Genomic DNA, 27,915 nt, shown 5'->3' on the forward strand with positions numbered 1-27,915 from the left:
ATTTCACTAAGATCGCCCCTAACCTTTTTATTCCCCGAGTGTAACATTCCCAGCTTCCTTGTCTGATCTTGTAGCTCAGGTGCCTAATCTCTGAATTTAGTAGCCCTCCTCTGCACCCTCTCTAAAGCCAGGATTTCCTGATTGTGTATACAATACTCATGGTTGGGGCAGAATTGGTGTTCATATAAGCACACTATCAGCCTGGGATTTTCTGTTCCTCTGGTTATGCACTGTAAGTTCTGCTATGCCTGTCTTACTGCTGTCGCATGCTACGCTAATAATTTTAATGAGCTATCCACTCTTCTGTACTGTGTCCTGTAATCTGTTACCATTCACCTTGAAATTCCAATGCTCGTTCCCCTTCGCCAGTAGTGTTTGCCCACATCTGGCAGTTGTTACTCCAAACCTTAATTTACCCAGATTTCCAGTAATTGGTTAGCTTAATCCCTGTTATTTGTCGCTCTTCCTTCCCCTCCGCCCAATTTCATATCATTAACAAACTTAAACAGCAATGTTTCTGTCCCACCCTGAATCAGTTATGTACATTGTTAAAAAGCCTCAGGTCCCACTAATCACCTCCCTCTATGTTGTTTCCTCTGACTCATCCATTTTCTGACTTACTGCAGGAGCTCCTTCGGGGCTGTTTCACTGACTAAATGTTTCCTTTGAATATATTTTTAAAAGCCTTTCACATCAATAGTGTCTTATATTCTCTGTAATTTTAATCTCATTCTCTTATATTTTGTTTTTCTGACCAGTTTCTTGAGCTATTTTAATATCCATCTCTGTCCCCAATCCATCTGTAGATTTATACTCGAGGAAGGTTATGTTCTGTGAGTAAGTGAGCACTGTAATTTGGGTCAGCTTGTCTTTTTTTTTTAACATTGTAAACGTATATCGTGAGCTGACAAATGCTTTTATGTGCTGAAACTAGCTGAGGAGGCTTTTTTTCTAAGTAAGTTGATATCATTAGTCAAGCTGATGTAGACTCCTTGTGAGCTATTGTTAGAGATCCCTGGACTGTTGGGCATTGGGATTTGCAATATATGTTACAAAATAGATTTATGGCTCAGTGCATTTTAAACATGATACTTTGTCTTCATGATTTTTTTGCATTAAATCTAAATTTGGAATTGAGATTGTGGCGGTGAAATTGCCCTCAATAGGGTAATCTTCTGGGGCCGGGAATTTTAGCGCCTGGCGCGCAAGTTCCATCCCCACCACGGAATTGCCCTTGCCACCATGGAAAGGAAGCGGAGCACAATCTCCCGTGCTCCACTTCCGTTGGGGGCGGTATCTGGGGCGCTGTAAGGGCGAGGAAAGCAGTGCTGCGTGAATGTTCCACGTAGTGCTGACGCGCTTCAACGCTTAAAGGGGAGGCCCGCTGAGCACGCTGCACGGCCTCCACTGGGCCACCAGGGGCAGCCTGCGACCGGGCCAGCTGCCCGGCACCCGAGACGGAGTGCCGGAGGCTAACGGGGTTATAAAAGGGGGCAATTTCACCTCCTTTGAGTTTCTTTATTTAAAAAATCATTTCATTTCAATTCAACATTTCTAACACTGCTCATTACCTATTGCTAACATATCCTTCCCAGCTAGAAGTGAAGATGCAGGTGGAATACATGTCATTCAGTGCACACGCCGATGCCAAAGGCATCATGCAACTTATCCGTCAAGCAGAGCCACAAAATGTGCTGCTGGTCCATGGAGAGGCTAAGAAAATGGGATTCCTTAAACAGAAAATTGAGCAGGAGTTCGGTACGTCTCACTAGAGCTCATGTACTGTATTATTTATTATCCTTTTTTATATTTGCAGGGCTGCGGGGAAGGGTCGCCTTCCGTGCTGTAACCATTCTATGATTCTGTAAATGTAGACTAACAAGGCCTTACAGTACCCAGATCTAATCTTTTCCTGTGAAGCAAATGTTAAGGATTATATAAAAATAGAAACAGTACAAGGCATTCAACGAATCAGTGTGCTCTCCCAGTTTGTTAACTGTGAGCCGTTCATCTTTTTAATCCCAATTCCCCTCCCTTTTCTCCATACCCCTTAATAGATACTTTCTAGAAAGCATCTTAATTGGTTCTGCGTATGGGGCCATACATTCCACATTCTTACAACCCTTTGCATGAAGAAATTGTTTCTGAAATTAATATTGGCTTTGTTCAAATTTTAAGATCTAGATTCCAATACAAGAGGGCAGTGTTTATAAGAACATAGGAGCAGGAGTAGGCCATAAGGCCCCTCGAGCCTGCTCCACCATTTAATACAATCTTGGCTCGATCATGGACTCGGGTTCACTTCCCTGCCTGCTCCCCATAACCCATTATTCCCTTTATCGGTTAAGAAACCGTCTATCTCTGTCTTAAATTTATTCAATGTCCCAGCTTCCACAGTGAATTCCACAGATTTACAACCTGAGAAAATAAATTTCTCCTCATCTCAGTTTTAAATGGGCGGCCCCTTATTCTAAGATTATGCCCCCTAGTTCTAGTCTCCCCCATCAGTGGAAACATCCTCTCTGCATCCTTGTCAAGCCCCCTCATAATTTTATACGTATCAATAAGATCACCTCTCATTCTTCTGAATTCCAATGAGTAGAGGCACTCGCTTATTCCCCTCGTCAGTACAAATACTGAAGTCAAATCAACTTTAACCTCTCCATGTCAAGGCAATAGAGCCCATGTTTACCCAATTATTTGATATAGCTAAATCCCATCATCCCAAGTATCATCCTGATGAATTATTGCTGTACTTTCTCCAAGACCAGTTTGTCCTTGTCAAGGTGGGACAGCCAACATAATACTTTAAGGCATTTCTTTGCTTGTATATTCTAAATGTCTTGTGATGAAGCCCAGCACCCCATTAGATCATTTAATCCCTCTTGATGATTTATATACTTGGATCACTGAATTTCTTTGTTCTTCTCCACCTCTTTGTACTTCCTCATTTAGACTGGATTCCCATCTGCCATTCTTGTGTCCAAAATGTACAAGCTCACAGTTAGGCTGTCATTCACTTAATTGATCTGTCCTCCTTTTCATGCTTCACTATACCTCCTAGCTTAGCATCATTTGGAAACTTGGATATACAGGCAACGTTCGATTATCCAGGTCCCTCAGGGATTGGGCTATGCCGGGTAAACGATTTCTCCGTTAGAGCGAGTTGACGTTATAAAGTTAAAACTTCAGTGAATAAACACTGTGCAATCAGCTACAAACAGTGACAAGGCAGTTAAGTATGGACATTACCAGCAAGCATGCAGGTGGCCTCGAGGAGGAGATTGTCTAGCTCCGGGGTTCCGGAGCGAGTTGTCTTCCCGGGCCGAACGGACTCCGATGTCAGCGGCGGCCGCGACAGACAGCGGCATGCACACACACACGGAATTTTAAATGCCATTACAACGGTTTCCTGTTGCATCCGTGTGCGGATAATCGAGAGTTGCCTGTACTCTTTTCTATGTACAAATTTAGATCATTTATTACAAGAGGGCAGTGTTTAAAAGAACATAACATAAAGCTGGGGTCCTAGCAGCAATTCTGTGGGATACTACCTGTCAAACCAAAAATATTCCCTTAATCCCAAATGTTTGCCTTGTACCTCCCAACCAGTTCTTTTTATCCATGCCACAAAGTTGCCTCAATTTTAACAAGCAGTCTCTCATGCAGAGCTTTATCCAAATGGACTCCAGCTAGAATTTGTAATATTTATTGGGCTTTGACCGACTAGTGCACTGATTTAGCACATTTCCCTTTAATCTCTGGGACTTGGATTTGAATCCTGCCCAGGCAGCTGGGACAACAGTGTCCTCTCTGACAGCTGTAACCATCCCAAGTGAAATTACCGTGGGTAGTGTCAACCTAGCGTTTGCGAGTGCAAAGCCCAGAACAGTTCACAATTTGGGATAGCTTGGCACTAACTTGGTAACTCACTGAGACGCCATCAGGATGGCTGGCGTGTGAATCGAAAAATTCTCTGGCAGGGTAGCGTGATTTTTAATCTGCATTTGGTCTTGCTGTACCCAGCTTGGAGATGTGTGATATAAACACATTGTGCCGAAAGTAGAAACATTTATTGTTCTTGAATACCGGTATCCCTCACCTCAGTGAGCACAAAAATTAACCCAAAAAACACACACTGGGAGCAGTGACTTTTGTTTCTGCAAATATAATTTTGATCCATTTCACTGCCAGCTGTAATGAAGCAGAAAGCGTTTGTGCCTCACAAATTTCTGCTTGTTGCAGAGTTATCTTTTATCTTGCTTTCTCTTTGTTCCTGTTGAGTAGCAATCAGGTCATGAATATCATGTGATGTCGCTGTCCCCACACATGTCGCTCCCATCTCCAGTCAGGAATATGCCCACTCATTCCTCCTGCAGATGAAAGCCCTCCCCAATATCATTATTGCCTCCCTATCTGTCTTGGCATATTGTACTCCCACATGCCACAACCAAGGTGAAACTTCCCTCATAATTTTAACGTAAACTATATTTTGTCACTAATGTAACTTTAAATAAACTTTTAGTGTAACGTTGTGGAAAGCAGACTTTTAATAACTTATGTACATATTTGTTTTTTATCTAGGTATTAATTGCTACATGCCAGCCAATGGAGAGACAGTTACAATAGTCACTAATCCCAATATTCCTGTGGACATTTCTCTCGGCTTGCTCAAGAGGGATTCAACTCTTGGTAATAGAATTGGTATTTCCTTAGAATTTAGAAAACAGCGTACTTTTTTAAAAAAGTTCTATTTATAAGTAATAAGATAGGAGATTGATAGAGGTGTTCAAAATCACGAGGGGTCTGGACAGGGTAGATGGAGAGAAACTGTTCCCATTGGCAGAAGGGTTGAGAACCAGAGGACACAGATTTAAGGTGATTGGTTAAGAACCAAAGGCAACATTAAAAAAAAAAACTTTTTTACACAGCGAGTGGTTGGGATCTGCAATGCACTGCCGGAAAGGGTGGTGGAGGCAGACTCAATTTTGTCTTTCAAAAAGGAGTTGGATAAGTATCTGAAGGGAAAACAATTTTAGGGCTACGGGGAAAGGGCAGGGGAGTGGGATTAGCTGAGAGTCGGCACAGGCTCGACGGGCAGAATGGCCTTCTACCGTGCTGTAACCATTCTATGATTCTATGAAAAGTATGATTGGCTCATGGCTTAGTTGTTTAATGCTTCGGCCGGCATGGAACTGAGCCACGTCGGCCAAGAGGCCCCAGGTTTAATCACTGCTCTGTATTGAGTGAACAGAACTCAGCTAGAGGTGGCCACAGATAACTCCAATGTGGGCATATGATCACTATCTCGTATTATCTACTGGAAAATACACGTGTTTGGTCAAGGAAAGATGCTCCCCACTGTCGAGGGGACAAGCGGTTTAACGTCTCATCCAAAAGACGGCATCTCTGCCAGTCCTCAGTACTGCATTGGAGTTCCAGCCTAGATTATGTGCTCATGTCTCTGGTTTGAGACTTGAGCCCACAACCTTCTGACTCGGGCAAGACCCAAGGCTGACGCCAACTAAAAGCAATAAATACAATATGAAAACATTATTCCAATAAAGTTAGGAGCAGATGGATTAATTTTGATATCTTCAGAAGAGTTCAAAGGATGTGTTACTTTTAAACCACAGGCAGCTCTCCCATGGTGTTGCTGATTAGTAAATGAGATGATACTCTAATAAGGAAAGGAACATTATACAAGGTAATTCACAATGTAGTAATCTGTAAAGGTAGAGCAGTGTTTAACTTGGCCTGTCCCTTTAAGGCCCAAGGTCTAATTGTACTGAGGTCAGTTAGTGGCTAATGGCCTGACTTTATTTTTTGGAAAATTGCTTTAAGAATATTCAGTTGTGATTTGTTGGTATTCCATACAAAACGTCTTCGATAGAAGTCGACCTCCCATTGGCATTGCTGACGATGATTCGGATGATGTGCCGTTTTATAACGACAGGGAATGTTACAGAAAGTAAGCCTATGAATGCAGGAAATCAAGGGTGGTGGAGGGCTAAGTGACACTTTGGTGCACTGACCTTTCAACTCTGAGGCTTGGATTCATAGAATCATAGAATGATACAGCACAGAAGGAGGCCATTTGGCCCACGGTGCCTGTGCCTGCAGGTAGAGCTATCCAATTACTCCCACTCCCCCTGCTCTTTCCCCATTGCCCAGCAAATTTTTCTTTTTCAAGAATGTATCCCATTCCCTTTTGACCGATATGATTGAATCTGTTCCCACCGCCCTTTTATGCAGTGGCTTTCAGATCAGGCAGTGGGTCAGTTGGTAGCACCCTCACCTTGTGTCATGGCAAGTTGTGGGTTCAAGTCCCACCCCAGAGACCCGAACACAAAATTCCAGGCTGACACCAGAAGGAGTGCTGCACTGTCAAAGGACAAAACCAATGTAGCTAATAGGACTAACATCTCCTATGATATCTGCAAAGGCCCTAAGTGAAATAGTTTGTGTATTTAAGAACATAAGAAATAGGAGCAGGAGTAGGCCATACAGCCCTCGAGCCTGCTCCGCCATTTAATACGATCATAGCTGATCCGATCATGGACTCAGGACCATTTCCCTGCCCGCTCCCCATAACCCCTTAATCCCTTATCGGTTAAGAAACTGTCTATCTCGGTCTTAAATTTATTCAATGTTCCAGCTTTCACAGCTCTCTGAGGCAGCAAATTCCACAGATTTACAACCCTCTGACAGAAGAAATTCCTCCTCATCTCAGAATAAGGGGCCGCCCATTTAAAACTTAAGATTATGCCCCATGTTTTAGTCTCCCCTATCAGTGGAAACATCCTCTCTGCATCCACCTTGTCAAGCCCCCTCATAATCTTATATGTTTCGATATTCTTCTGAGTTCCAATGAGTAGAGGCCCAACCTCCTCAACCTTTCCTTATAAGTCAACCCCCTCATCTCCGGAATCAACCTCGTGAACCTTCTCTGAACTGCCTCCAAAGCAAGTATATCCTTTCGTAAATATGGAAACCAATTTTCTAGTGAGAGCAAGTCCTTACCACAAAACTTTCCATTATCTGCACCAGTCGAGACCAAGTTTCAATTACAGTCTGACAAACCACAAGAGTAGAAGATATGAGAAATGGAAATATCACACATGTGCAGTGGAAGTTTTAATCCTGAAGTGTGAAGTTTAAGGTACATTGTTGAGGTAGCATAGAAATAGCACCACTGTGTAAATTAGCTGGCATGAGAGTGGCTGATGGTGACACTGGGTGCACAAGTTGCCATTCCCCTCACTGGCATTTTGATTGTCCAGCCCTACTGACCAGGGGTCAGAGACAGTAATATAGCAGGTCAGTGCTGGACAGTAATGCAGGAGGCTATCACTCCATTTGTATTCAGAGAGCAGGCTAGTGGGTCTGGGCAAGATGCAGCTGAGAAGCCACAAAATGACATTGTTAAAATTAATTTTACTTCAATGCATTAAAGGAAAATTCATTACAGTTTCATGCAGAGATTTGAAACTGACCTAAACACCAATTTATCAAATGATTTGTAAGACAATAACATAACAGAACCAAGTTTTCGTGAAATGTGAGTGATTAGCTTTGTAGGCAGTCACTGATACTGATGTATGCTGTGATGTCTTATGATTTTTTTTCCCCCCTCATTCTATAGGTCCAGCACCTGATCCAAAAAAACCGAAACTAATGCATGGTACACTGATTATAAAGGATAATGTGAGTAATGTTTCATCTATTTTTTATCTAAATTTGGAGATTAGTTGAAAGGAAAGAAAATGAAAGCCATTCGCTTCTATTGCTTTTACATGCAGAGCCTACGCCTGGTTTCTCCAGAACAGGCAGTTAAAGAGTTGGGTCTCAGTGAGCATCATCTTCGCTATACATGCAAGGTTCAGATACAGGACCACCACTCGGAACAGGACACCTTAAACCGAATATACAACCATCTGAAAAAGTGAGTACACTGCCATACTTGGGCCAGCTGAGGCAATAACTAGCTTCGTGTGTATTTATTGCAACTGGAACAAAGTGCAGGGGTGAAGTTACATATATACCACACAAGGAACAACGGCAAGGGACAAGTCAGCGAATGTAGGGAAAGAGAGTTCGTCCAGTTGTGATAATTGCTGGTGCCACTGAACTTTATTTTGAATCCATGGACTTTTGCTCTTCAGTTTGCATTAAAAAATAAAATAACAAACAGCGTGCTCAAAAAATACAGACTGCCGGCCAAAGATTGGACTGGTAACAATCCTCAACCCCAGCGTTGTGAAAATGTCCGTAGCTTGGTCACCTCCCTTCTCAACTAAGAGAGGCTTAAAATAGTTACTGTTTACAAAGCATTAAAATGTAACGGTACCGCGATAACTCGACCAGTCAATTTGTAACGTTACTATTTATTCTTTCCTTTCTTGATTGTCCTTTTGAAGCATCTTGAAAGACTATCCCATTCAACACCTCCCTGATGGCTCTGTGATGGTGGAGTCCATTCTTATTAAAATCAGTGCAATGTCTGATGATCAGAGTACGAAAGATGTGTTAGTTTCCTGGACCTACCAGGTGAGTAAACCTATTTTGGAGAGTCAGGGACTTTCATGTGGAGTGGAGAATCCTGCAAACCTCTAGCCTTCTGTTTAAAATATTCCACATGTCATCGTGTATCCAGATAAAAGCTCTGAGAATCTCTGTCACACTTCAAGTGCCCTGTTTTGTACAGGTAATTGGGTAATGTCACAAGCATCTAAAAGTGCCCGTCCCCCAAGAAGGAGGAGGACACCATGAGCTAATCTCCAAACTACTATCCTCAAGTAAAGAAATGCAACTTAAATTGCAATTGTGAAATTAGATTGAAGGAGACAGCCAATCCCTTGTGATGCTCACCATTGCAGAATGCTATTAGTGAACAGCGGGACATCCTGTACTCCAGGATCACTCAGGGCTTGAACCGTGGGCCAGCAATGAAACCTTTGCTGATAAATCGACACATCCCCCAATCCATTTATGAATGGTGGTGACAGCCAAGCGCAGGAGCACACCCAGCAGTAGAGGACCTCTGATCTGCTCTTCCCACAGGTTGAAGGTGGTTGCTAAGATGGGGAGCCAAAGGTTGAGGAGCAACACCTCAACTAGTGAAATAGGGATCTTTAAACCTCTGGTACAGTCCATAGATCTGTGAATAACTTATCTTCTTCTCACTGCACGGGGCTGTGAAACACTTTATTTTTAAAAGGCAGCCATTTCATTCTGAGATGTATTATAAGTTAATTTCTGAGATAGTTTGCAGATTGGCCTGGAGACAGAATTTACAAGCAATCTGCACATTTCTCCCACCAACAGCAATTAACACATAATTTAGCTCAGACCAGTTTCTAGATTTTGGTCTGGAGGTGCAGTGATAAGCTTCTCTGTCCCATTTATCCTCCATCTCAACCACTTTTGGATGGTATAGTGGAGAAAAATCCAGCCCCAGGTCTCAATAAAAGTGGCTGAGAGTGGCCTTAAAGGGGAAGGCCAGTTTCGTAGCTAAATATCAGACCCGAGACTACCCGAGTGCAATGTCACGGGAGACTAGTTAATTTGGATAATTTATTCTGCCAGGGGCCTAGGCCCAGTTTCTGCAACTCTGACATTCACATTTCCAAAATCTCATTTTCATAATTTGTCATGGAGATAGTTTATCTTTCAAGTGTCCTGACTGGGCTGTCGTATTGGCACTTAACCATTATGTGATGATTTTGTTTGGTAGCGCTATTTAACTCATAAAGCTGTAAGCTTCTGACAAGCATTCGTTTTGGATACTGAATTTGCTTCAATATATTAAAAGTTTGAATACCTGCTTAAAGTGAAAAGTAAATTATACCTCAGCAGAAGTCAACACCCAACACCTTCAGGAGAGGAAATATATAAGTGCAAGTATTGTTTATTTAAAATTGGTGCATCAAAGGCATGCAAGTGCACAGAAAGTCTTTTCAATGTTCAGTCCTCCCCTCTAGTTCAGTAAATACATTTGCAAAGAGTCCTGCTTGTTAGAAGCTGTGGAATATAACTATCTTCGTTCCACAGTGGCCCATCATTGGTTAACTGTTCCCACAGATGCCCCTTCCAGTGAGCAACTCTGTAACTGATTGGCTTCCTTGCTGGCTTTTCATTTATTGACAAATCAGAACGATGGAGGCCCAAGGTGGAACCGAGTCAGAGACAAAATCACGTAAATCAGCAAATGTGATTGGGCGATTACAAGCTTGGCTTCCAAAGCATGGATACCTAATGGGAAGTGTGAGAGCTTGAAAGCAGCATCGCAGTGCAGATAAGAGGTTTATTACACACCTTCTGAATTAAGCTCGTCAGATGTTGCACTTTGTATTGAGATAACTTCTTTTTAAGGGATATGAGGGGAAGATTTCTTCTGTGTGCTCGGTGTAGTGGAATCGTAAACCAATTGTTTAGAATGAAGGTAGAAGAGATTATAGCTGACTGGATATACTTAGTGTCCTCCCGTAGCTCAAACTAAGAAGCAACCATCTCTAGGAAAATTGGTAGATGGATGGTAACTCTGTATCCATGTTATTAAATTGGGGTGAGTGATTGTTCCATCTGCTGATTAGACTGTGAGCTGGATTAAAGAGCAGGACTGAGCTGTCTCTCCTGGTCAACTCAGTGGGAATTGGTGCTGATTGAACACTTTTTGGTAGAGCATTAAACCAATTACTTATATTTACAAAATGTCCTCTGAAATTATACCACCAGGATTGTGTTTCTTTGAGTTTTTGTGATTCTGATTCTGACTGACTGCTACTCTTCACTATGTAGTTTGTGAACTCGCTCCAACTTGACAATTTACTTATTCATTTTCCCCAAAGAGACCCGAGCTAATTTACAGTGATTATCTCTCCCCCACTACCCCCCACCCATGTAATTTTTTTTAACCTGTGACTGAAATTTCAAAAGGGAATTAAACCCAGGGGTAAATTAATACTTTTCATTACATTACTCATTTAATTACTGGGGCTGGCTGTTTCTCAGCTTGTCTTTTCATCATTTTAGTCCAAGTGCTTGGTTCACTTAGTTAGATGTGAATTCCCACAGTGTCTTTAACCTGTTCAGGGACATGTGTAAATGATGTAATTAAGATTCTGTAGTGCTCTAACCTTGTGTGACCCAGGGCAACTTTCCTTACATAAATGAGAGAATGTGGGATTTTCCAGCTAACAACTGCAAGCATTTGGACTGGATCAGGCAAGGCAATGTTACACTTTGTGCCCACAATGGGCCCAAGTTTCGGGTGAAGTTGCTCCTATTTTTTTTGGAGCAACTAGTTTAGTTTGGAGTATCTTAGAAATCGCAATTCTCGGCATTTAGTTTGCTCCAGTTCTAGTGAGTTAGTTTAGTTTTGTTTTAGTTTTTTTTTCAAAAGGGGGCGTTACCAGCCACTTACGCCTGTTTTGCAAGTTTGGGCACCGAAAAGTTACTCCAAACTAACTTAGAACGGAGTAAGTGTCGACTTTTGTACGCTCAGAAAAACCTTGCGTGCACTTTAGAATTAGGCGCAGGTAACCAGAGATGGGGGAGAAGGAAAGTTAGAGGGAAGTTAGGGGATTTTCCAAAGCATTAAACACTTCACTTTTAAAAATAAAGAACCATCATCAATAATAAATGATAAATAAATCAATAAATAAATTTTTTTTTAAAAATCATTCAATAAATAAAAAATAAAAAGTTCCTACCTCACTTACCGGTTTGGGAGCACCGGGAGCGGGCTGCAGGCTGGAAATCAGCACTCTGCCCGCTCCAGGAGCCCAGTCGGCCAGGGCTTGGGTCGGCGTGCTTTGGCCCCCCCCCCTCCCCCCTCCCCACCTCCCCTCCTCCCCTCCTCCCCTCCCCCCCCCCCTGCTGTTGTGCTGCGTCGCGCTGACTGCTGAACAGGCCTGCTGCACTCGGAGAATCGTGAAGTAAGTTTTTGGCGCGCATTTCATTCCACAAAATGAGGTCCGCCGTTCTAGCGCATGTCGGAAACTCGGGCCCAAAAATACTGAGTGGGTGATGCCTTACTCAGAGGTGGGTTTCATTTTATGTGATAGAGGATTAGAAAATAATCAAATGGTTATCTGCAACAGAATGAAAGTGACATCTAGTTAATTTCTACCAACGTGTAACCTGGGGTAAGTTCATACGTTTCATTACATTACTCAAGTTTGAGTAAAGTACAAGTGGGAAAGTCATTTGATTTGTGAATCCAACTGACTAACGCTGCGGTTCAGCAAAGGAATCCCTACACAGTGGAACTAACATACAGTTAATTAACATATTACATTTTATATGATGAACTGTTTCAACAATAACTTGAATTTACAAAGCACTTTTAACGTAGAAAAATCATAGAATAGTGCAGCACTGAAGGAGGCCATTCGGCCCATCGAGGCTGCGTCGAATGCCTTAGTAATTCACAGAGAAAATAAAACTTTGTAAAACTGAGCTGTTCTAGAACACACAAAACATGCAAAAAATGACAGACTGACTAATCCATCCACACTGTCTAATCCATCCAGACTGTCCCATTTAGGGGAATTACGTCTGGAAAATTCCTCTCTAACCCCCTTAGGTGATCAAAACTAGTCCAGGAGACCACATTGGCCCTGCTTAACCAGGTACCTACCTCTGGTACAAGGAGATCTCTGCCCCAGCCAGAAGCAGGTCCAGCTCTCCATGGTGCTTGTGAATTTATGCAGTAACCAAAGCACTACTTACTGACTTGACTATTCATTATTTTTATTTTTCTAGGATGAAGAATTGGGCAGTTACCTGATAACCCTACTGAAGAAAGGACTGCCACAGTCTATTGCTCTCTGATCCACAGGATTACTGAAACAAATAAAATAAAACAGTATCGAAAGATTACCTTTTTGATATTTTTATATTTGCCTCTTATCTAAAAGAGATATGCATAGCAGGATCCAAGGAGTTACGTTAAATATGCCATAGTTTACAGAAAATTGTAAATGTGGGGGTAGGGGGGGTGCTGAGATATACATAACCTGCAGCTTACAACATGTTAAAGAGTACTGTGTTGTGGTTCCGCTTTGCTTTTCTAATCAGGAATGTTTCTGTGGGTCGGATTGGGAATTGAGAAGGCATGTGGTTCACATACTGATTTGTTTCAGGTTGTTATTTTACCGAAACGTGTTTTCAAAATAAATTTTAAAAGTACAGTTTGGAATTTGTGGACAATTTTGTGTTTCTTTATGATGTCCTCTGCTGTGCAGCGATGGGCTGGTTAGCTTTTGTAAACATTCTCAGGGGCAATTAGGGATGGGCAATAAATGCTGGCCTTGTCAGTGACGCCCACATCCAATGAACGAACAAAAAAAAGTCTGTACCCTCGAGACCTCAAGGCCAATATCCGTGTCCATTATGCCCTGATTTTGGATGCAGTTGGGGTTTCGTGGAATGGGAAATGATGTGATAAGCAGTCCTGAACTCAACTCCGTTCCATTATCCAGTCAGGCCGGGCTGGGTGTTTGAACCGCCAGTCTGAAGCAGCTGTAATTTGTGGCCAGTGGGCATGCTAGGTGTCAAGTATCCAATATTCCTAGGGCAGCTGAAGGGAAAGGGCTCTCCCAGTGGACCTTCAGGCCGGGGAGGCTGTAAAACACGCCCAGATTTTGGAGATAAATGTTTTCTAGGCCTTTGTTGATTTGTTTTGTTTCTTTTCTTGCTGGCTCTTTGGCTTTCATGAGCCTTTGCTGCAGGCCATAATCGCCGGGGAGGTCTTGAGGAGCCAGTAAAGGCAAGAATCCATCGTTGAGTCTGCTTCTACTTGCTGCCATGATGTTTGCAGACCCTCCACTCTGGAGAGGGTCCTGACACAAGCTGCTCGCATCCAGGTGAACGTTGGCAAACATTCACCAGTGCAAGCCTTGGATTCAGGTTTGGCAAAATCCCGAACTTTTAGTTTTTTGCCCCTCAGAAATTTGGACATTCGGCACCAGTCGACACCTAAAATAGTGACAACAGGAAGTAAGGTTTATGGGAGAGCCTTTGAAACTTTCTCTGTTTCGATACCATCAGTCAAGATGCTGCTGCTTGCCCTCTCTTTGTGTCACGGTGCATTTCAGGATGCATGCCCATGGTTATCTGTTTATAAATGATTGGGTCTTCACCCCTTGTATACAGTCCTTTGACACAGCCAGTGCAACAGATACTCCATTCAGGTCAGTGGCTGGGTTTCATAGTAAGTTGCAAGAAGCTTCAGCGACATCAGAGGTGCTATTGCAATATATCCAGCAGTAAGCCTCTGAGCCTGCAGAAGCCGATGTTTCAGAGAAAAGTTGGCAACAGATACTCAGCCTGGTGGAAGCGGTAATTTTTCCAGTTCTCTGTTTACTGAGCTGATCCTATTCATTTGTTGTTCTCGTCTGCTCTCAGCCAGCGAGGATTGACTAGGCCTCACCTCTGGATCCACAGCACAGAAGGAGGCCATTCAGCCCATTGTGCCTGTGTTGGCTCTTTGATAGAGCTGTCCAATTAGTCCCAATCCCTTTCCCCATAGCCCTGCGGATATTTCCATTTCAAATATTTATCCAATTCCTTTTTGAACGGTAATTGAACCTGCCTCCACCGCCCTTTCAGGCAGTGCTTTCCACTTCATAACTCAATGTAATTTTTTTTCTTTTCTCATCTTCCCTCTGTTGTCAATTACCTTAAATGTGTGTCTTCTGGTTACCGATCCCCCTGCCAGTGGAAACAGCTTCTCTTTACTTACTCTATCAAAACCCCTCATAATTTTGAACATCTATATTGAATCTCCCCTTAGCCTTTTCTGCTTTAAGGAGAACAATCACAGCTTCTCTAATCTTTCGACATGACTGAAGTCCCTCATTCCTGATACCATTTTGCTAAATCTCTTCTGCACCCTCTCCCAAGGGCTTGACATCCTTCCTATAAAGTGGGATGCCCAGAATTGGACACAATACACCTGTTCAGGCCTAACCAGCGATTTATAAAGGTTTAGCATAATAGTAGAACTACATTTATTTCAAAGACAATAACCAAAATCTGATTAAAATTCTAAATGGTGGGGCTAACATTAAAATTATTTACATAAGAACATAAGAAATAGAAGCAAGAGTAGGCCATACGGCCCCTCGAGCCTGCCCCGCCATTTAATATGATCATGGACTCGGGTCTACTTCCCTGCCCGCTCCCCATAACCCCTTATTCCCTTATCGGTTAAGAAACTGTCTGTCTCTGTCTTAAATTTATTCAATGACCCAGCTTCCACAGCTCTCTGATGCAGCGAATTCCACAGATTTACAACCCTCAGAAGAAATTCCTCCTCATCTCAGTTTTAAATGGGTGGCCCCTTATTCTAAGATTATGCCCTCTAGTTCTAGTCTCCCCTATCAGTGGAAACATCCTCTCTGCATCCACCTTGTCAAACCACCTCATAACCTTATATGTTTCAATAAGATCACCTCTCATTCTTCTGAATTCCAATGAGTAGAGGCCCAATCTACTCAACCTTTCCGCATAAGTCAACCCCCTCATCCCCGGAATCAACCTAATGAACCTTCTCTGAACTTCCTCCAAAGCAAGTATATCCTTTCGTAAATATGGAAACCAAAACTGCACACAGTATTCCAGGTGTGGCCTCACCAATACCCTGTATAACTGTAGCAAGACTTCCCTGCTTTTATACTCCATCCCCTTTGCAATAAAGGCCAAGATTCCATTGGTCTTCCTGATCACTTGCTGTACCTGTATACTAAACTTTTGTGTTTCATGCACCAGGACTCCCAGCACTTTGCAATTTTTCTCTATTTAAATAATAACTTGCTCTTCGATTTTTTTCTGGCAAAGTACATAACCTCACACTATCCAACATTATACTCCATTTGCCAAATTTTTGCCCACTCACTTGGCCGCTCTATGTCCTTTTGCAGGTTTTTTGTGTCCTCCTCGCACATTGCTTTTCCTCCCATCTTTGTATCATCAGCAAACTTGGCTACGTTACACTCAGTCCCTTCATCCAAGTCGTTAATATAGATTGTAACATTCTCAGATTTAAAACCATATTGGGTTACAACTTCTGGAGCAGATGTTATAGATTGCAAATGAACAATGGATCGTTACAAATTCAGGTCTGCCTTAGGTACCTTCTGTGGTTTAGTGGCACCAGTAAGGGTCTGAGCATCTTTGGTGGAGTCAACTCAGATTGACTTATATCTACAGTTGCAGCCTCTTGTGACCTGAACTTAAATATTTTTGCCTTTTGGATGAATGCTTCTTCAATTCGATAATGGACCAAGGAAATACTTGGTGAGCTGAGATCGGATATGGCAGCCGTGATCAGACCAGTGTAATTCAAACAGTATAACCTGTCTTCACAATGATTCAAAATAAAGTACACGCCATGCTGCTTCATGTCATTGGGTCATTTTACTTGACTTAAACACTGGGTAGAGTTTCCACTTTGGGCACAATCGGGAAATTACGCCCAAAATGTGCTTAAAATTGCACAGGCTAGGCAAGTTTCTGCTAAAATTTATTTGCATAATCACAAATGTAAAATCTTCCATGAACCAACGCAATCAGGCAGCATTACAGAACATAATCATTCCTTTTTTGTTCTTTCCATTAAAAAGTATTCCTTGATGATGCATTTAAAAGCGGTAACTTGGAGCAGGTTTATTAATACAGCTGAAAATGGATTTATCATGAATAAGCATTTTTAATAAATCCTCCGGCTGTGAGTAACCTGATTTAAAATCACTGAAAATTACTTTATAAAACTATACTGAAACATTTAATATTTTTTGATATGGATAAACTTTTAAAACATGCCTTCTTGGTGCCTGTGTTCCGAAGAAAATGAGCACAAGTTGAAGAGCCTTCCCTCGCCAGCGCAATCGGCGGAATCTTGCAATTTTGACATGGGGGCGTGGCCAGTGCTGTGGGCGGGGCCTAATCTCGGCAAATTGAATCTTGAACCAGTGTAAAAGATCATGGGCCCAGAAATCCCAGTTTCTCCTTCCTGCAGGCATTCGAATAGATCTTAGAAAAAAGATGCCCACCTGCCTGAAGCTGCTCCGGCCACGCGAGATCCCGGTCCTGAGGCCTCCCCTGACTGCGCGTCGCAGCGCGTGCACGTCAGCATGTGCGCAGGCCTGGAGCTGGAGTCACATGGTTCTGGGCAGCCAATCAGGTGCAGTATATTCTCATTCATAGTAATAAGAATATAAGAAATAGAAACGGGAGTAGGCACCTCGAGCCTGCTCTGCCATTCAATAAGATCATGGCTGATCTGATCATGGACTCAGTACCACTTCCCTGCCCGCTACCCATAATCCCTTATCCCCTTATCGTTTAAGAAATTGTCCATTTCTGTCTTAAATTTATTCAATGTCACAGCTTCCGCAGCGAATTCAACAGATTTACAACCCTCTGAGAAGAAATTTCTCCTCATCTCTGTTTTAAATGGGTGACCCCTTATTCTAAGATTATGCCCCCTAGTTCTAGTCTCCCCCATCAGTGGAAACATCCTCTCTGCATCCACCTTGTCAAACCACCTCATAACCTTATATGTTTCAATAAGATCACCTCTCATTCTTCTGAATTCCAATGAGTAGAGGCCCAATCTACTCAATCTTTCCGCATAAGTCAACCCCCTCATCCCCGGAATCAATCTAGTGAACCTTCTCTGAACTGCCTCCAAAGCAAGTGTATCCTTTCGTAAATATGGAAACCAAAACTGCGCGCAGTATTCCAGGTGTGGCTTCACCAATACCCTGTATAGCTGTAGCAAGACTTCCCTGCTTTTATACTCCATCCCCTTGGCCTTCCTGATCACTTGCTGTACCTGCATATTATCCTTTTGCGTTTCATGCACAAGTACCCCCAGGTCCCGCTGTACTGCGGCACTTTGCAATCTTTCTCCATTTAAATAATAACTTGCTCTTTGACTTTTTCTGCCAAAGTGCATGACCTCACACTTTCCAACATTATACTCCATCTGCCAAATCAGACTTACGAAACTCCTATTACTATGAATGAGAAATATCCCCAAAATACTAATAAAAGATATAAAAAAATGCACAAAATATTTTTATTAATTTAAATTAAAGTTAATATATTTAAAATATATATATTTTCCCAATTTTAAAAAGTTTTTTTAATTATGCTTTAAAATAAACTTACCGTAGTGGGGAGGGTTTTTAACAATAAAAGATGTTTTTATAACTTTATTTTAAAATGTTTTTGTGTGTTTTAAAACTCTTGCACCTGTAACAGTAGGCTATGCACCTGTATTCATCAGGCGCAAGAGTTTTGAGGACATTTGCTGGGCAAGATATGGGTAAATCCCGCAATCTTACCCATGCGAATGTCCTCGCTCCCGATATGTGGAGGATCTGTCAAGCCAGAAACTTGACGGATTGGAAAAGCCGGTTTTCAACACATGCGCATTGCGCGCCAAAAACTGGCTTTTCCGATGACTTCCCGGGTCCGTAGAAACTCCGTACGCACCCAGGGAGGCTGCGATTTCTGGGCCATGAACGCAAGTGGGTTTTGGGCGTAACTCACGTTTAAATTCCTCGGATCATTTGCACTGGTACGGCCGATTCAGCCCGAATTGTGCTGATATTACAAGCAGAAAGTCTCCCCTGATACCTTCTAACTGTTCCTCCAGCATGTTCTGACTTTCTGGGCTTGGTACGAGCTTTTGCAGTTCTCTGTTTAAGAACCTAACTGCCTGCACGGCACCCTGTTTTAAAAAGCCTCTTTGCCAGCCTGTGTCTCAGCCTCTATCTTATCTCCTTCTGTTCAAAGACAGATAGGGATTAAATGACCCAATGGGCATGAGCTGTAAACAAACTAACAAATAGCTTATTGTTTAGTTTCTCAGGAAAACAAGTTCTATTTAGCATATTTAACCACCTGTTGTCTAGGGACTCTTTTTTTTAAAAACTTGTGAGAATACGCTTTGCTTAGAAGCCCAACAAAAAGTTTTTAAAAACTCAAATCATTTTTTTGTGGAAAAATAGTGGTAAAACATCCTGAAACACATCAAAGACCTTCGATGTCATTCAAGGCCCAGTTTATTTCTTATTATTTCTTGCCGCCGCATGAATTTTGAGACGTGAAACAACAAATTACATTTTTGAAACACAAAATCCAGAAAGGACCACACTGAAAATATCGAAGCAAAAATATATGATTTTTAATTAACATTTTCCTAAAGACTGAAATACAAATGAAAAATTGGAAACTAAAGACTAAAATTAGAACTACATTTCCGAGGAAGACAAAATTAAAATAAGACTAACATTACAAATAAAGAGACCAGAATTAAACTCAAATTATTTTGGGGGCAAAATGCCAGCCACCTGGAGGTCAGATTAGTAAGGTTTGTTGTGGAACATTTTCACACTGTAGAGCTGAGCAAATCACCGTGCATATACCTGGACATTACTGCAGCAATCCATGTCATCAACAAGACAGCAGGGACCCAGAATGGGATTAAACCACTCCATTTTCTTCAATGCACAGCATATAACTCTTTGATAAGCTCTTCGCAATTAGCAACCAGCCAATAAGTATTCCTTCCCTCCTTTAAATCCATCCTCCATAGGTTTTCAAATTGGGGTTCCCAAACCATAGGGACTCCACACGCCTTAAACATGGACGCAACATGGCTACAGTGTGTTCCATCTATAAAATGCACTGCAGAAACTTGCCAAGGTGTCTTCAACAGCACCGTCCAAACCCGTGACCTCTACCACCTAGAAGGACAAGGGCAGCAGGCGCACGGGAACAACACCACCACCTCCAAGTCGCTCACCATCCTGACCTGGAAATATATCGCTGTTCCTTCATCGTTGCTGGGTCAAAATCCAGGAACTCCCTCCCTAACAGCACTGTGGGACTGCCTTCACCACACGGACTGCAGCAGTTCAAGAAGGCGGCTCACCACCCCCTTCATTAGGGATGGGCAATAAATGCCGGCCTTGCCAGCGATGCCCTCATCCCAGGAATGAATTAAAAAAAACAAGTGCCCCCTGAGATAATCAGATTTCTATCCAATCTTCATCCGTTTTGTTGACTTAGTAACCCTTTATTTCTGTAGCTACGGATGTAGAAAAATTGCTTTCTGCAATGATAGCACCACAGTCCATTGGCTACCTTTTAAAATGGTCCTTAGGAGTGTGTTAATATTTGCAGGGTGATCCCTGGTGGGCAGGTGTTGATATTTTCAAGTTGATCCCCAGGACACTGTTAATATTAGCAAACTGATAGAGAATTCAAACAAGCAGTCTGTGAGAAAACACAGACCTCCCAGTCAGAGCTGCTACATGAGTGGGAGCACGTTGCATTAAGTCATCAATCAACTTGACATTTCAGGACCTTTGGCAGTGAGCCAATTAGGGGTTAACAGTATATCAATTGAGCCAATAAGGTCAAAGAAGGCAAGTTCTTTTCTGTAAATTGAGCCAGGTATAAAAACAGCCATGTTTTGCCATGTGTCTCAGAAGGACAAAGGCCTGGCTTAAAGCCAAGAGCTTGTTGCAGCTGCCAGAATAAAAGTTATGTTAAACCTACAACCGGAGTTCGCATTTCATTGAAAATTAGAGATCTAACACAAACGATCACCAGGGATGTATTAATATTTGCAGAGGGTGCAATGGAACCTGTTAATACTTTTGTTACTATTTACAGAGGGTTACTATTTGCAGAGGGTTCAATGCAATATCTTAAAATTGCAGGGTGTCACCAGGAATGTCTTATTTGCAAGGGTTCCTGGGCGCCTGTTACTATTTATAAGTGGTTGAATGGAATGTGTTCCTATTTGCAGAGTTCACCAACAGTGAGTTATCCTTGGGATATTGGCAGTTGAACTCTCCAGCATCTGCAAATATTTCACCTAGTATTTACAGCACAGAAACAGGCCATTCAGCCCATCTGGTCCGTGCCGGTGTTTGTGTTCCACACCAGCCTCGTCCCACCCTGTTTCATCTCACCCCATCAGCATATTTGCTGGACTGTCACCAGAATCTGGTAATATTTGCCGGGGGCGGTGGGAGTTGCAGAATCTGCTAATATATTCACGGGTCGCTCTTCCAGACAAGTTCGAACTCACTGCAGCCATTTCAGGCATTGAGGGTAACTGGGACTAGAAATAATAACATAATACATTTACATAATGAAAACATAAGCACTGAGCAGGTCAGGCAGCATTGGTGGAGATCTTTGATGAGTGTTTCCAGCATGTTCGGTTTTTGTTTCAGATTTCCAGCATCCACAGTATTTTGCTCTAGTTTAAGAAAAAAATGTACATAACTGCCTTTCTTTCAATGCGCCTACTATGTTGTTACACTTTGCACACAGGAAAATATAGTCCTGTCTTATTATCATTTTCCTCCCTGAAACCTTACTGATTGAACATCGGAGGCCATTCAGCCCCTCGAGCCTGTTCCGCCATTCAATTAGATCATGGCTGATCTGTATCTTGACTCCATTTACCCAGCTTGGTTCCGTATCCGTCAATACCCTTGCCGAACAAAAATCTACCAATCTTGGTTTTGAAATTTTCAATTGATCCCCAGCCTCAACAGCTTGTTGGGGGAGAGTTCCAGATTTCCATTATCTTTTGTGTGAAGAAGTGCTTCCTGACATCACTCCTGAACGGCCCAGCTCTAATTTTAAGGTTATGTCCCCCTGTTCTGGACTGCCCGACCACCGAAAATAGTTTCGCTCTGTCTACCCTATCAAATCCTTTGGTCAATAGGTACTCCGTTGGATCAATTTTATCTAAAATGGCAATTGGTCTTAATGAATATTAGCAAGCCGTGGACTTCTGAATCTAACGCTAACTCACTTTTAAATAGGTAAAAAAAAAAATAACAAACCTAACACCCTAACACATGAAATTTAAATTCGGACTATGAATAATTAATTTATGATATGTTTTTTTTCTTTATTAACTGGGATAACAGCGTGCGGCCAGAGAATGCTGCAATGGAAACTGATGCCTGACTCATTTGACTATAGTGGTGACTGCAAAGGGCAGGAAAGACTTTGAAAAATTGTAGTGGGTGCCAGTGACCCAATCACAGATGCCCAGCCACCTACACGGTTTCAGGGGTAACCAGTGCACTGGGATAGAAGAGCAGAAAGCAGTCACTGAGACATCAAAAACCCAGCAAGCGCAAGTGCAAAAGCAGCATTTCTTCAGGCCCCCGAGTCATGTGGTTTACACACGTGTTGATCGATATCAACTTCCAGTCCTGTGCCAGGCAATGCTGTAAACCTGTTGACGCAATCTCTTTCTTCTATCAAAATTCAACCTAAAATAAGCAGTTGTAAAGTAATATATCAGGGGGTCAAGGCAGCAGTTGAAGCTGACCAACGCCATGGTAACTCGCCGGGTCTTGTAGAGAAAGTTGCTGAAAGCACAGTTTCGAATAACGTCCAAGCGAGCGAGGAAATGGAGTAAATGGGTGACATGGTAGGGGACAAAACAGACAACCGAGATCACCAAGATGACCCAGATCATCGTCAAGGCCTTGTCCCTGTAAACGCTGCATTTAAGCTGGGCTATTTTCCTGGCTGCCAATGGGTAAAATATCATGATGGTGGTAAATGGGATGACGAAACCGAACAAGAACGCCAAAATGTTGTACGCTGCCATCCGCTTGCTCCAGGTGTTGGGGTCAAAGTTCTCAAAGCACGCTGTGGTGTTGTTTTTGAAGGTGGTGTTCAGGGAACCGCCAAAGACCAGTGGGAGCATGATGGCCAGGGCAAGCACCCACACCGCAGCAGAGGTCACAATCGAGCAATTTGAGTTTCTCATCCTGATGTACTTCCTTGGGTAGACCACCGCGATGTAACGGTCCATGCAGATGAGGCTGAGGAAAGCGACACTGATGTATATGTTGGCAAAGTAGAGGGTCCCCGTGATCCGGCAGGTGATGTCCCCGAAGGGCCAGTCGTTCTTTCTGACATGGTAGTAGATGCGAAAGGGCAAGGTGCAAATGTAAATGATGTCGACCACAGCCAGGTTTGTGATGTACACGTAGGATGGGGAGGCTCGCTTCCTTTTCTTGATAAGTAGACACAAGGCAGAGACATTTCCAATCAAGCCCAGAACAAACACAATGCTGTAGACCACCGGGAATAAATAGTACTGGAACTGAGCCTCATAATTGCAGTTCAAGTCTGAGGGAAACCCTCGTGAGCTGTTCATCTTTACGTCCTCTGTCAGTTGTCCCCCGACCCAGTTATATGCTCAGTGGTGTGGGGTTGTAAGGCAATCTTCAGGAGATCTGGACACATAACAACAGAAATTAAACATTGATAGAGGAATTGTTATCTACAAGGAACACAGTGAAAACTGCTGCTTTTTTACAAAAACATAATTTTTCATTTATCATACAGAACTCCCCCCCCCCCCACCCCCCAGAAAAGCATACATCATCATAAACAACAACAACTTGTATTTATATAGCACCTTTAATGTAGTGAAACATCCCAAGGTGCTTCACAGGAGTAGTGAGAGAAAAATATTTGACACCAAGCCTAAGAAGAAATTAGCGCTGGTGACTAAAAGCTTGGTCAAAGAGGTAGGTTTTAAGGAGCGTCTTGAAGGAGGAAAGAGAGGTAGAGAGGCGGAGAGGTTCAGGCAGGGAATTCCAGAGCTTGGGGCCTACGCAACAGAAGGTACAGCCACCAATGGTGGAGCGATTATAATCAAGGTGCTCAAGAGGGCAGAATTAGAGGAGAGCAGACATCTCGGGCGGGGGGGCGTTGTGGGGCTGGAGGAGATTACAGAGACAATAACAGGAGTATTGGGAGATGTGTCGGGGAACAACATTTACAGGTGCAGGAAAGTAGTCACAAAGAATGTAATTTGGGTGAAAAAGGTACTGTATTAGGAAACAGATGGATGTTTATTCTGAAAGAAGGGTAGAAAGACTTGCATTTATATAGTGGCATTCACAAACTCAGGACGTCCTGTGGCGTTTTAAGGCCAATGAAGTACTTTTGAAGTGCAGTCATTGTTGTAATTTGGGAAAGAACAGCCAATTTGCACATAGTAAGCTCCCACAAAGAGCAATGAGATAAATGACCAGATGCACCATTTTAGTGATGTTGGCTGAGGGATAAATATTGGCCAGGACACCGGGGAGAACGTCCCTGACCATCTTCGCGTAGTGCTGTGGGATCTGTCAGCTGGGAGGCAGACAGGGCTTCAGATTAACATCTCATCCGAAAGATGAGGGGGAACGGTGAACATTTGAGAGTTCATTCCCAAATAACATGGGGGTGGGCACATAATACACGATCCACAAAAGGGCGTACGCATTCTGATATAAGAACATAAACATAAAAAGAAAAAGATTAGTGAAGACAAATGTAGGTCCTTTACAGAGAGAAACAGGAGAATTTGTAATGGGGAACAAGGAAGTGGCAGAACAATATAGTAAATACTTCAGTTCTGTCTTCACGGAAGAGGACATAAATAACGTCCCAGAAATGCTAGGGAACCAAGGGTCTAGTGAGCAAGAGGAATTAAAGGAAATGATAATTAGTAAGAAAATAGTGCTGGAGAAACGAATGGGACTGAAAGCCGATAAATCCCCAGGGGCTGAAAAACAGCATCCCAGATTACTAAAAGAGGTAGCCATGGAAATAGTGGATGCATTGGTTGTCATCTTCCAAAATTCTATAGATTATGGATTAGTTCCTGCAGATTGGAGGATGGCAAATGTAACCCCACTATTTAAAAAAGGAGGGAGAGAGAAAACAGGGAACTGCAGAGCGGTTAGCCTGACATCAGTAGTAGGGAAAATGCTGGAGTCTATTATAAAGGATGTGATAATGACACACTTAGATAATATCAACAGGATTAAACAAAGTCAACATGGATTTATGAAAGGAAAATTGTGTTTGTCAAACCTACTGGAGTTTTTTGAAGATGTAACTGATAAAATTGATAAGGGAGAACCAGTGGATGTAGTGTATTTGGATTTTCAGAAGGCCTTTGATAAAGTGCCACATAAGAGGTTAGTGTGCAAAATTAAAGCACATAGGATTGGGGGTAATGTATTGGCATGGATTGAAAATTGGTTAACTGACAGGAAACAGAGAGCAGGAATAAACGGGACTTTTTCAGGGTGGCGGGCAGTGACTAGTGGGGTGCCACAGGGATCAGTGCTTGGGCCCCAGCTATTGACAATATATATATAAATGATTTGGATGAGGGAACCAAATGTAATATTTCCAAGTTTGCTGACGACACAAAACTAGGTGGGATTGTGAGTTGTGAGGAGGATGCAAAGATGCTGCAAGGCGATTTAGATAGGTTGAGTGAGTGGGCAAACACATGGCAGACGCAGTATAACGTGGATAAATGTGAAGTTATCCACTTTGATAGGAAAAACATACGGACAAAGTATTAGTTAAATGGTGATGGCTTGGGAAGTGTCGATGTACAGAGGGACCTGGGTGTCTTTGTACACCAGTCATTGAAAGCAAACCATGCAGGTGCAACAAGCAGTTAGGAAGGCAAATGGTATGTTGGCCTTTATTGCAAGAGGATTTGAGGACAGGAATAAGGATAGAAACATAGAAACATAGAAAAATAGGTGCAGGAATAGGCCATTCAGCCCTTTGAGCCTGCACCGCCATTCAATAAGATCATGGCTGATCATTCCTTCAGTACCCCTTTCCTGCTTTCTCTCCATACCCCTTGATCCCCTTAACCATAAGAGCCATATCTAACTCCCTCTTGAATATATCCATTGAACTGGCATCAACAACTCTGTGCGACAGGGAATTCTACAGGTTAACAACTCTCTGAGTGAAGAAGTTTCTCCTAATCTCAGTCCTAAATAGCCAACCCCTTATCCTAAGACTATGTCCCCTGGTTCTGGACTTCCCCAACATCGGGAACATTCTTCCCGTATCTGACCTGTCCAGTCCCGTCAGAATCTTATATGTTTCTATGAGATCCCCTCTCATCCTTCTAAATTCCAGTGAATAAAGGCCCAGTTGATCCAGTCTCTCCTCATATGACAGCCTAGCCATCCCTGGAATCAGTCTGGTGAATCTTCGCTGCACTCCCTCAATAGCAAGAACGTCCTTCCTCAGACTAGGAGACCAAAACTGAACACAATATTCAGGTGAGGCCTCACTAAGGCCCTGTACAACTGCAGTAAGACCTCCCTGCTCCTATATTCAAATCCCCTAGCTATGAAGGCCAACATACCATTTGCCTTCTTTACCGCCTGCTGTACCTGCGTGCCCACTTTGTGACTGATGAACCATGACACCCAGGTCTCGTTGCACCTCCCCTTTTCCTAGTCTGCCACTATTCAGATAATATTCTGCCTTTGTGTTTTTGCCCGCAAAATAGATAACCTCACATTTATCCACATTATACTGCATCTGCCATGCATTTGCCAACTCACCTAACCTGTCCAAGTCACCCTGCAGCCTCTTAGCATCCTCCTCACAGCTCACTCCGCCACCCAGTTTAGTGTCATCTGCAAACTTAGAGATATTATACTCTATTCCTTCATCCAAATCGTTAATGTATATTGTAAAGAGCTGGGGTCCCAGCACTGAGCTGTTACCCGTTTTCTCTCTCCCTCCCTTTTTAAAAAGTGGTGTTACATTAGCTACCCTCCAGTCCATAAGAACTGATCCGCGTCGATATACTGTTGGAAAATGATTACCAATGCATCCACTAATTCTAGGGCCACTTCCTTGAGCATTCTGGGATGCAGACTATCAAGCCCCGGGGATTTATCGGCCTTCAATCCCATCAATTTGCCTAACACAATTTCCCGCCTAATAAGGATATCCTTCAGTTCCTCCTTCTCACTAGACCCACTGTCCCCTAGTACCTTCGGAAGGTTATTTGTATCTTCCTTCGTGAAGACAGAACCGAAGTATTGGTTCAATTGGTCTGCCATTTCTTTGTTCCCCAATATAAATTCACCTGAATCCGACTGCAAGGGACCTACGTTTGTCTTCACTAATCTTTTTCTCTTCACATATTTTGCAGTCAGTTTTTATATTCCCTGCAAGCTTCCTCTTGTATTCTATTTTCCCCCTCTTAATTAAACCCTTAGTCCTCCTCTGTTCAATTATAAATTTCTCCCAGTCCTCAGGTTTGTTGCTTTTTCTAGCCAATTTATATGCCTCTTCCTTGGCTTTAACACTATCCTTAATTTCCTTTGTTAGCCATGGTTGAGCCACCTTCCCAGTTTTATTTTTACTCCAGACAGGGATATACATTTGCTGAAGTTCATCCATGTGATCTTTAAATGTTTGCCATTGCTTATCCACCGTCAACCCTTTTAGTATAATTTGCCAGTCTATTCTAGCCAATTCACGCCTCATACTGTCGAAGTTACCTTTCCTTAAGTTCGGGACCCTAGTTTCCGAATTAACTTTGTCACTCTCCATCTTAATAAGGAATCTTAATAAGGTTGTCTTACTACAGTTATACAGGACCTTGGTGAGACCGCACCTGGAGTATTGTGTGCAGTTTTGGTCTCCTTACCTAAGAAGGGATATACTTGCCATAGAGGGAGTGCAGCAAAGGTTCACCAGATTGATTCCTGGGATGGCAGGACTGTCGTATGAGGAGAGATTGGGTCGACTAGGCCTGTATTCACTAGTTTAGAAGAATGAATGGGGATCTCATTGAAACGTATAAAATTCTGACTGGGTTGGACAGACTGGATGCGGGGAGGATGTTTCCCCTGGCTGGGAAGTCTAGAACAAGGGGTCACAGTCTCAGGATACGGGGTAGGAAGTTTAGGACCGAGCTGAGAAATGTCTTCACTCAGATGGTGGTGAACCTGTGGAATTCTCTACCACAGAAGGCTGTGGAGGCCAAGTCACTGAATATATTTAAGAGGG

The 27,915-nt window shown here is 42.7% G+C and overlaps 2 protein-coding genes across 2 annotated transcripts in view; one reads left to right on the plus strand and one right to left on the minus strand.

Moving 5' to 3' along the window:
* The window catches only part of ints11 (integrator complex subunit 11), a 41,074-nt gene extending 27,870 nt beyond the window's left edge, over positions 1 to 13,204 (plus strand). The window contains exons 13-18 of the mRNA XM_070860334.1: positions 1,596 to 1,758; positions 4,585 to 4,692; positions 7,646 to 7,707; positions 7,803 to 7,945; positions 8,421 to 8,550; positions 12,769 to 13,204. Coding sequence (XP_070716435.1) covers positions 1,596 to 1,758; positions 4,585 to 4,692; positions 7,646 to 7,707; positions 7,803 to 7,945; positions 8,421 to 8,550; positions 12,769 to 12,837 — 675 coding nt within the window. The 3' untranslated portion in view covers positions 12,838 to 13,204. The remainder of the gene's footprint in view (positions 1 to 1,595; positions 1,759 to 4,584; positions 4,693 to 7,645; positions 7,708 to 7,802; positions 7,946 to 8,420; positions 8,551 to 12,768) is intronic.
* Positions 13,205 to 22,255: 9,051 nt separating this feature from the next.
* Positions 22,256 to 23,248, minus strand: LOC139229070 (lysophosphatidic acid receptor 6). Its single transcript, XM_070860727.1, has one exon. The coding sequence runs from the start codon at positions 23,225 to 23,227 to the stop codon at positions 22,256 to 22,258; it is 972 nt and encodes a 323-aa protein (XP_070716828.1). The 5' UTR covers positions 23,228 to 23,248.
* Between the last annotated feature and the right edge of the window lie 4,667 nt (positions 23,249 to 27,915).

The sequence above is a fragment of the Pristiophorus japonicus genome, chromosome 18 (assembly GCF_044704955.1).
Source record: "Pristiophorus japonicus isolate sPriJap1 chromosome 18, sPriJap1.hap1, whole genome shotgun sequence".
In the NCBI taxonomy this organism is placed as follows: domain Eukaryota; kingdom Metazoa; phylum Chordata; class Chondrichthyes; family Pristiophoridae; genus Pristiophorus; species Pristiophorus japonicus.

Coding starts and splice junctions, on each gene's coding strand:
- LOC139229070 (XM_070860727.1), bottom strand. CDS start 23,227: ATGAACAGCTCACGAGGGTTTCCCTCAGACTTGAACTGCAATTATGAG.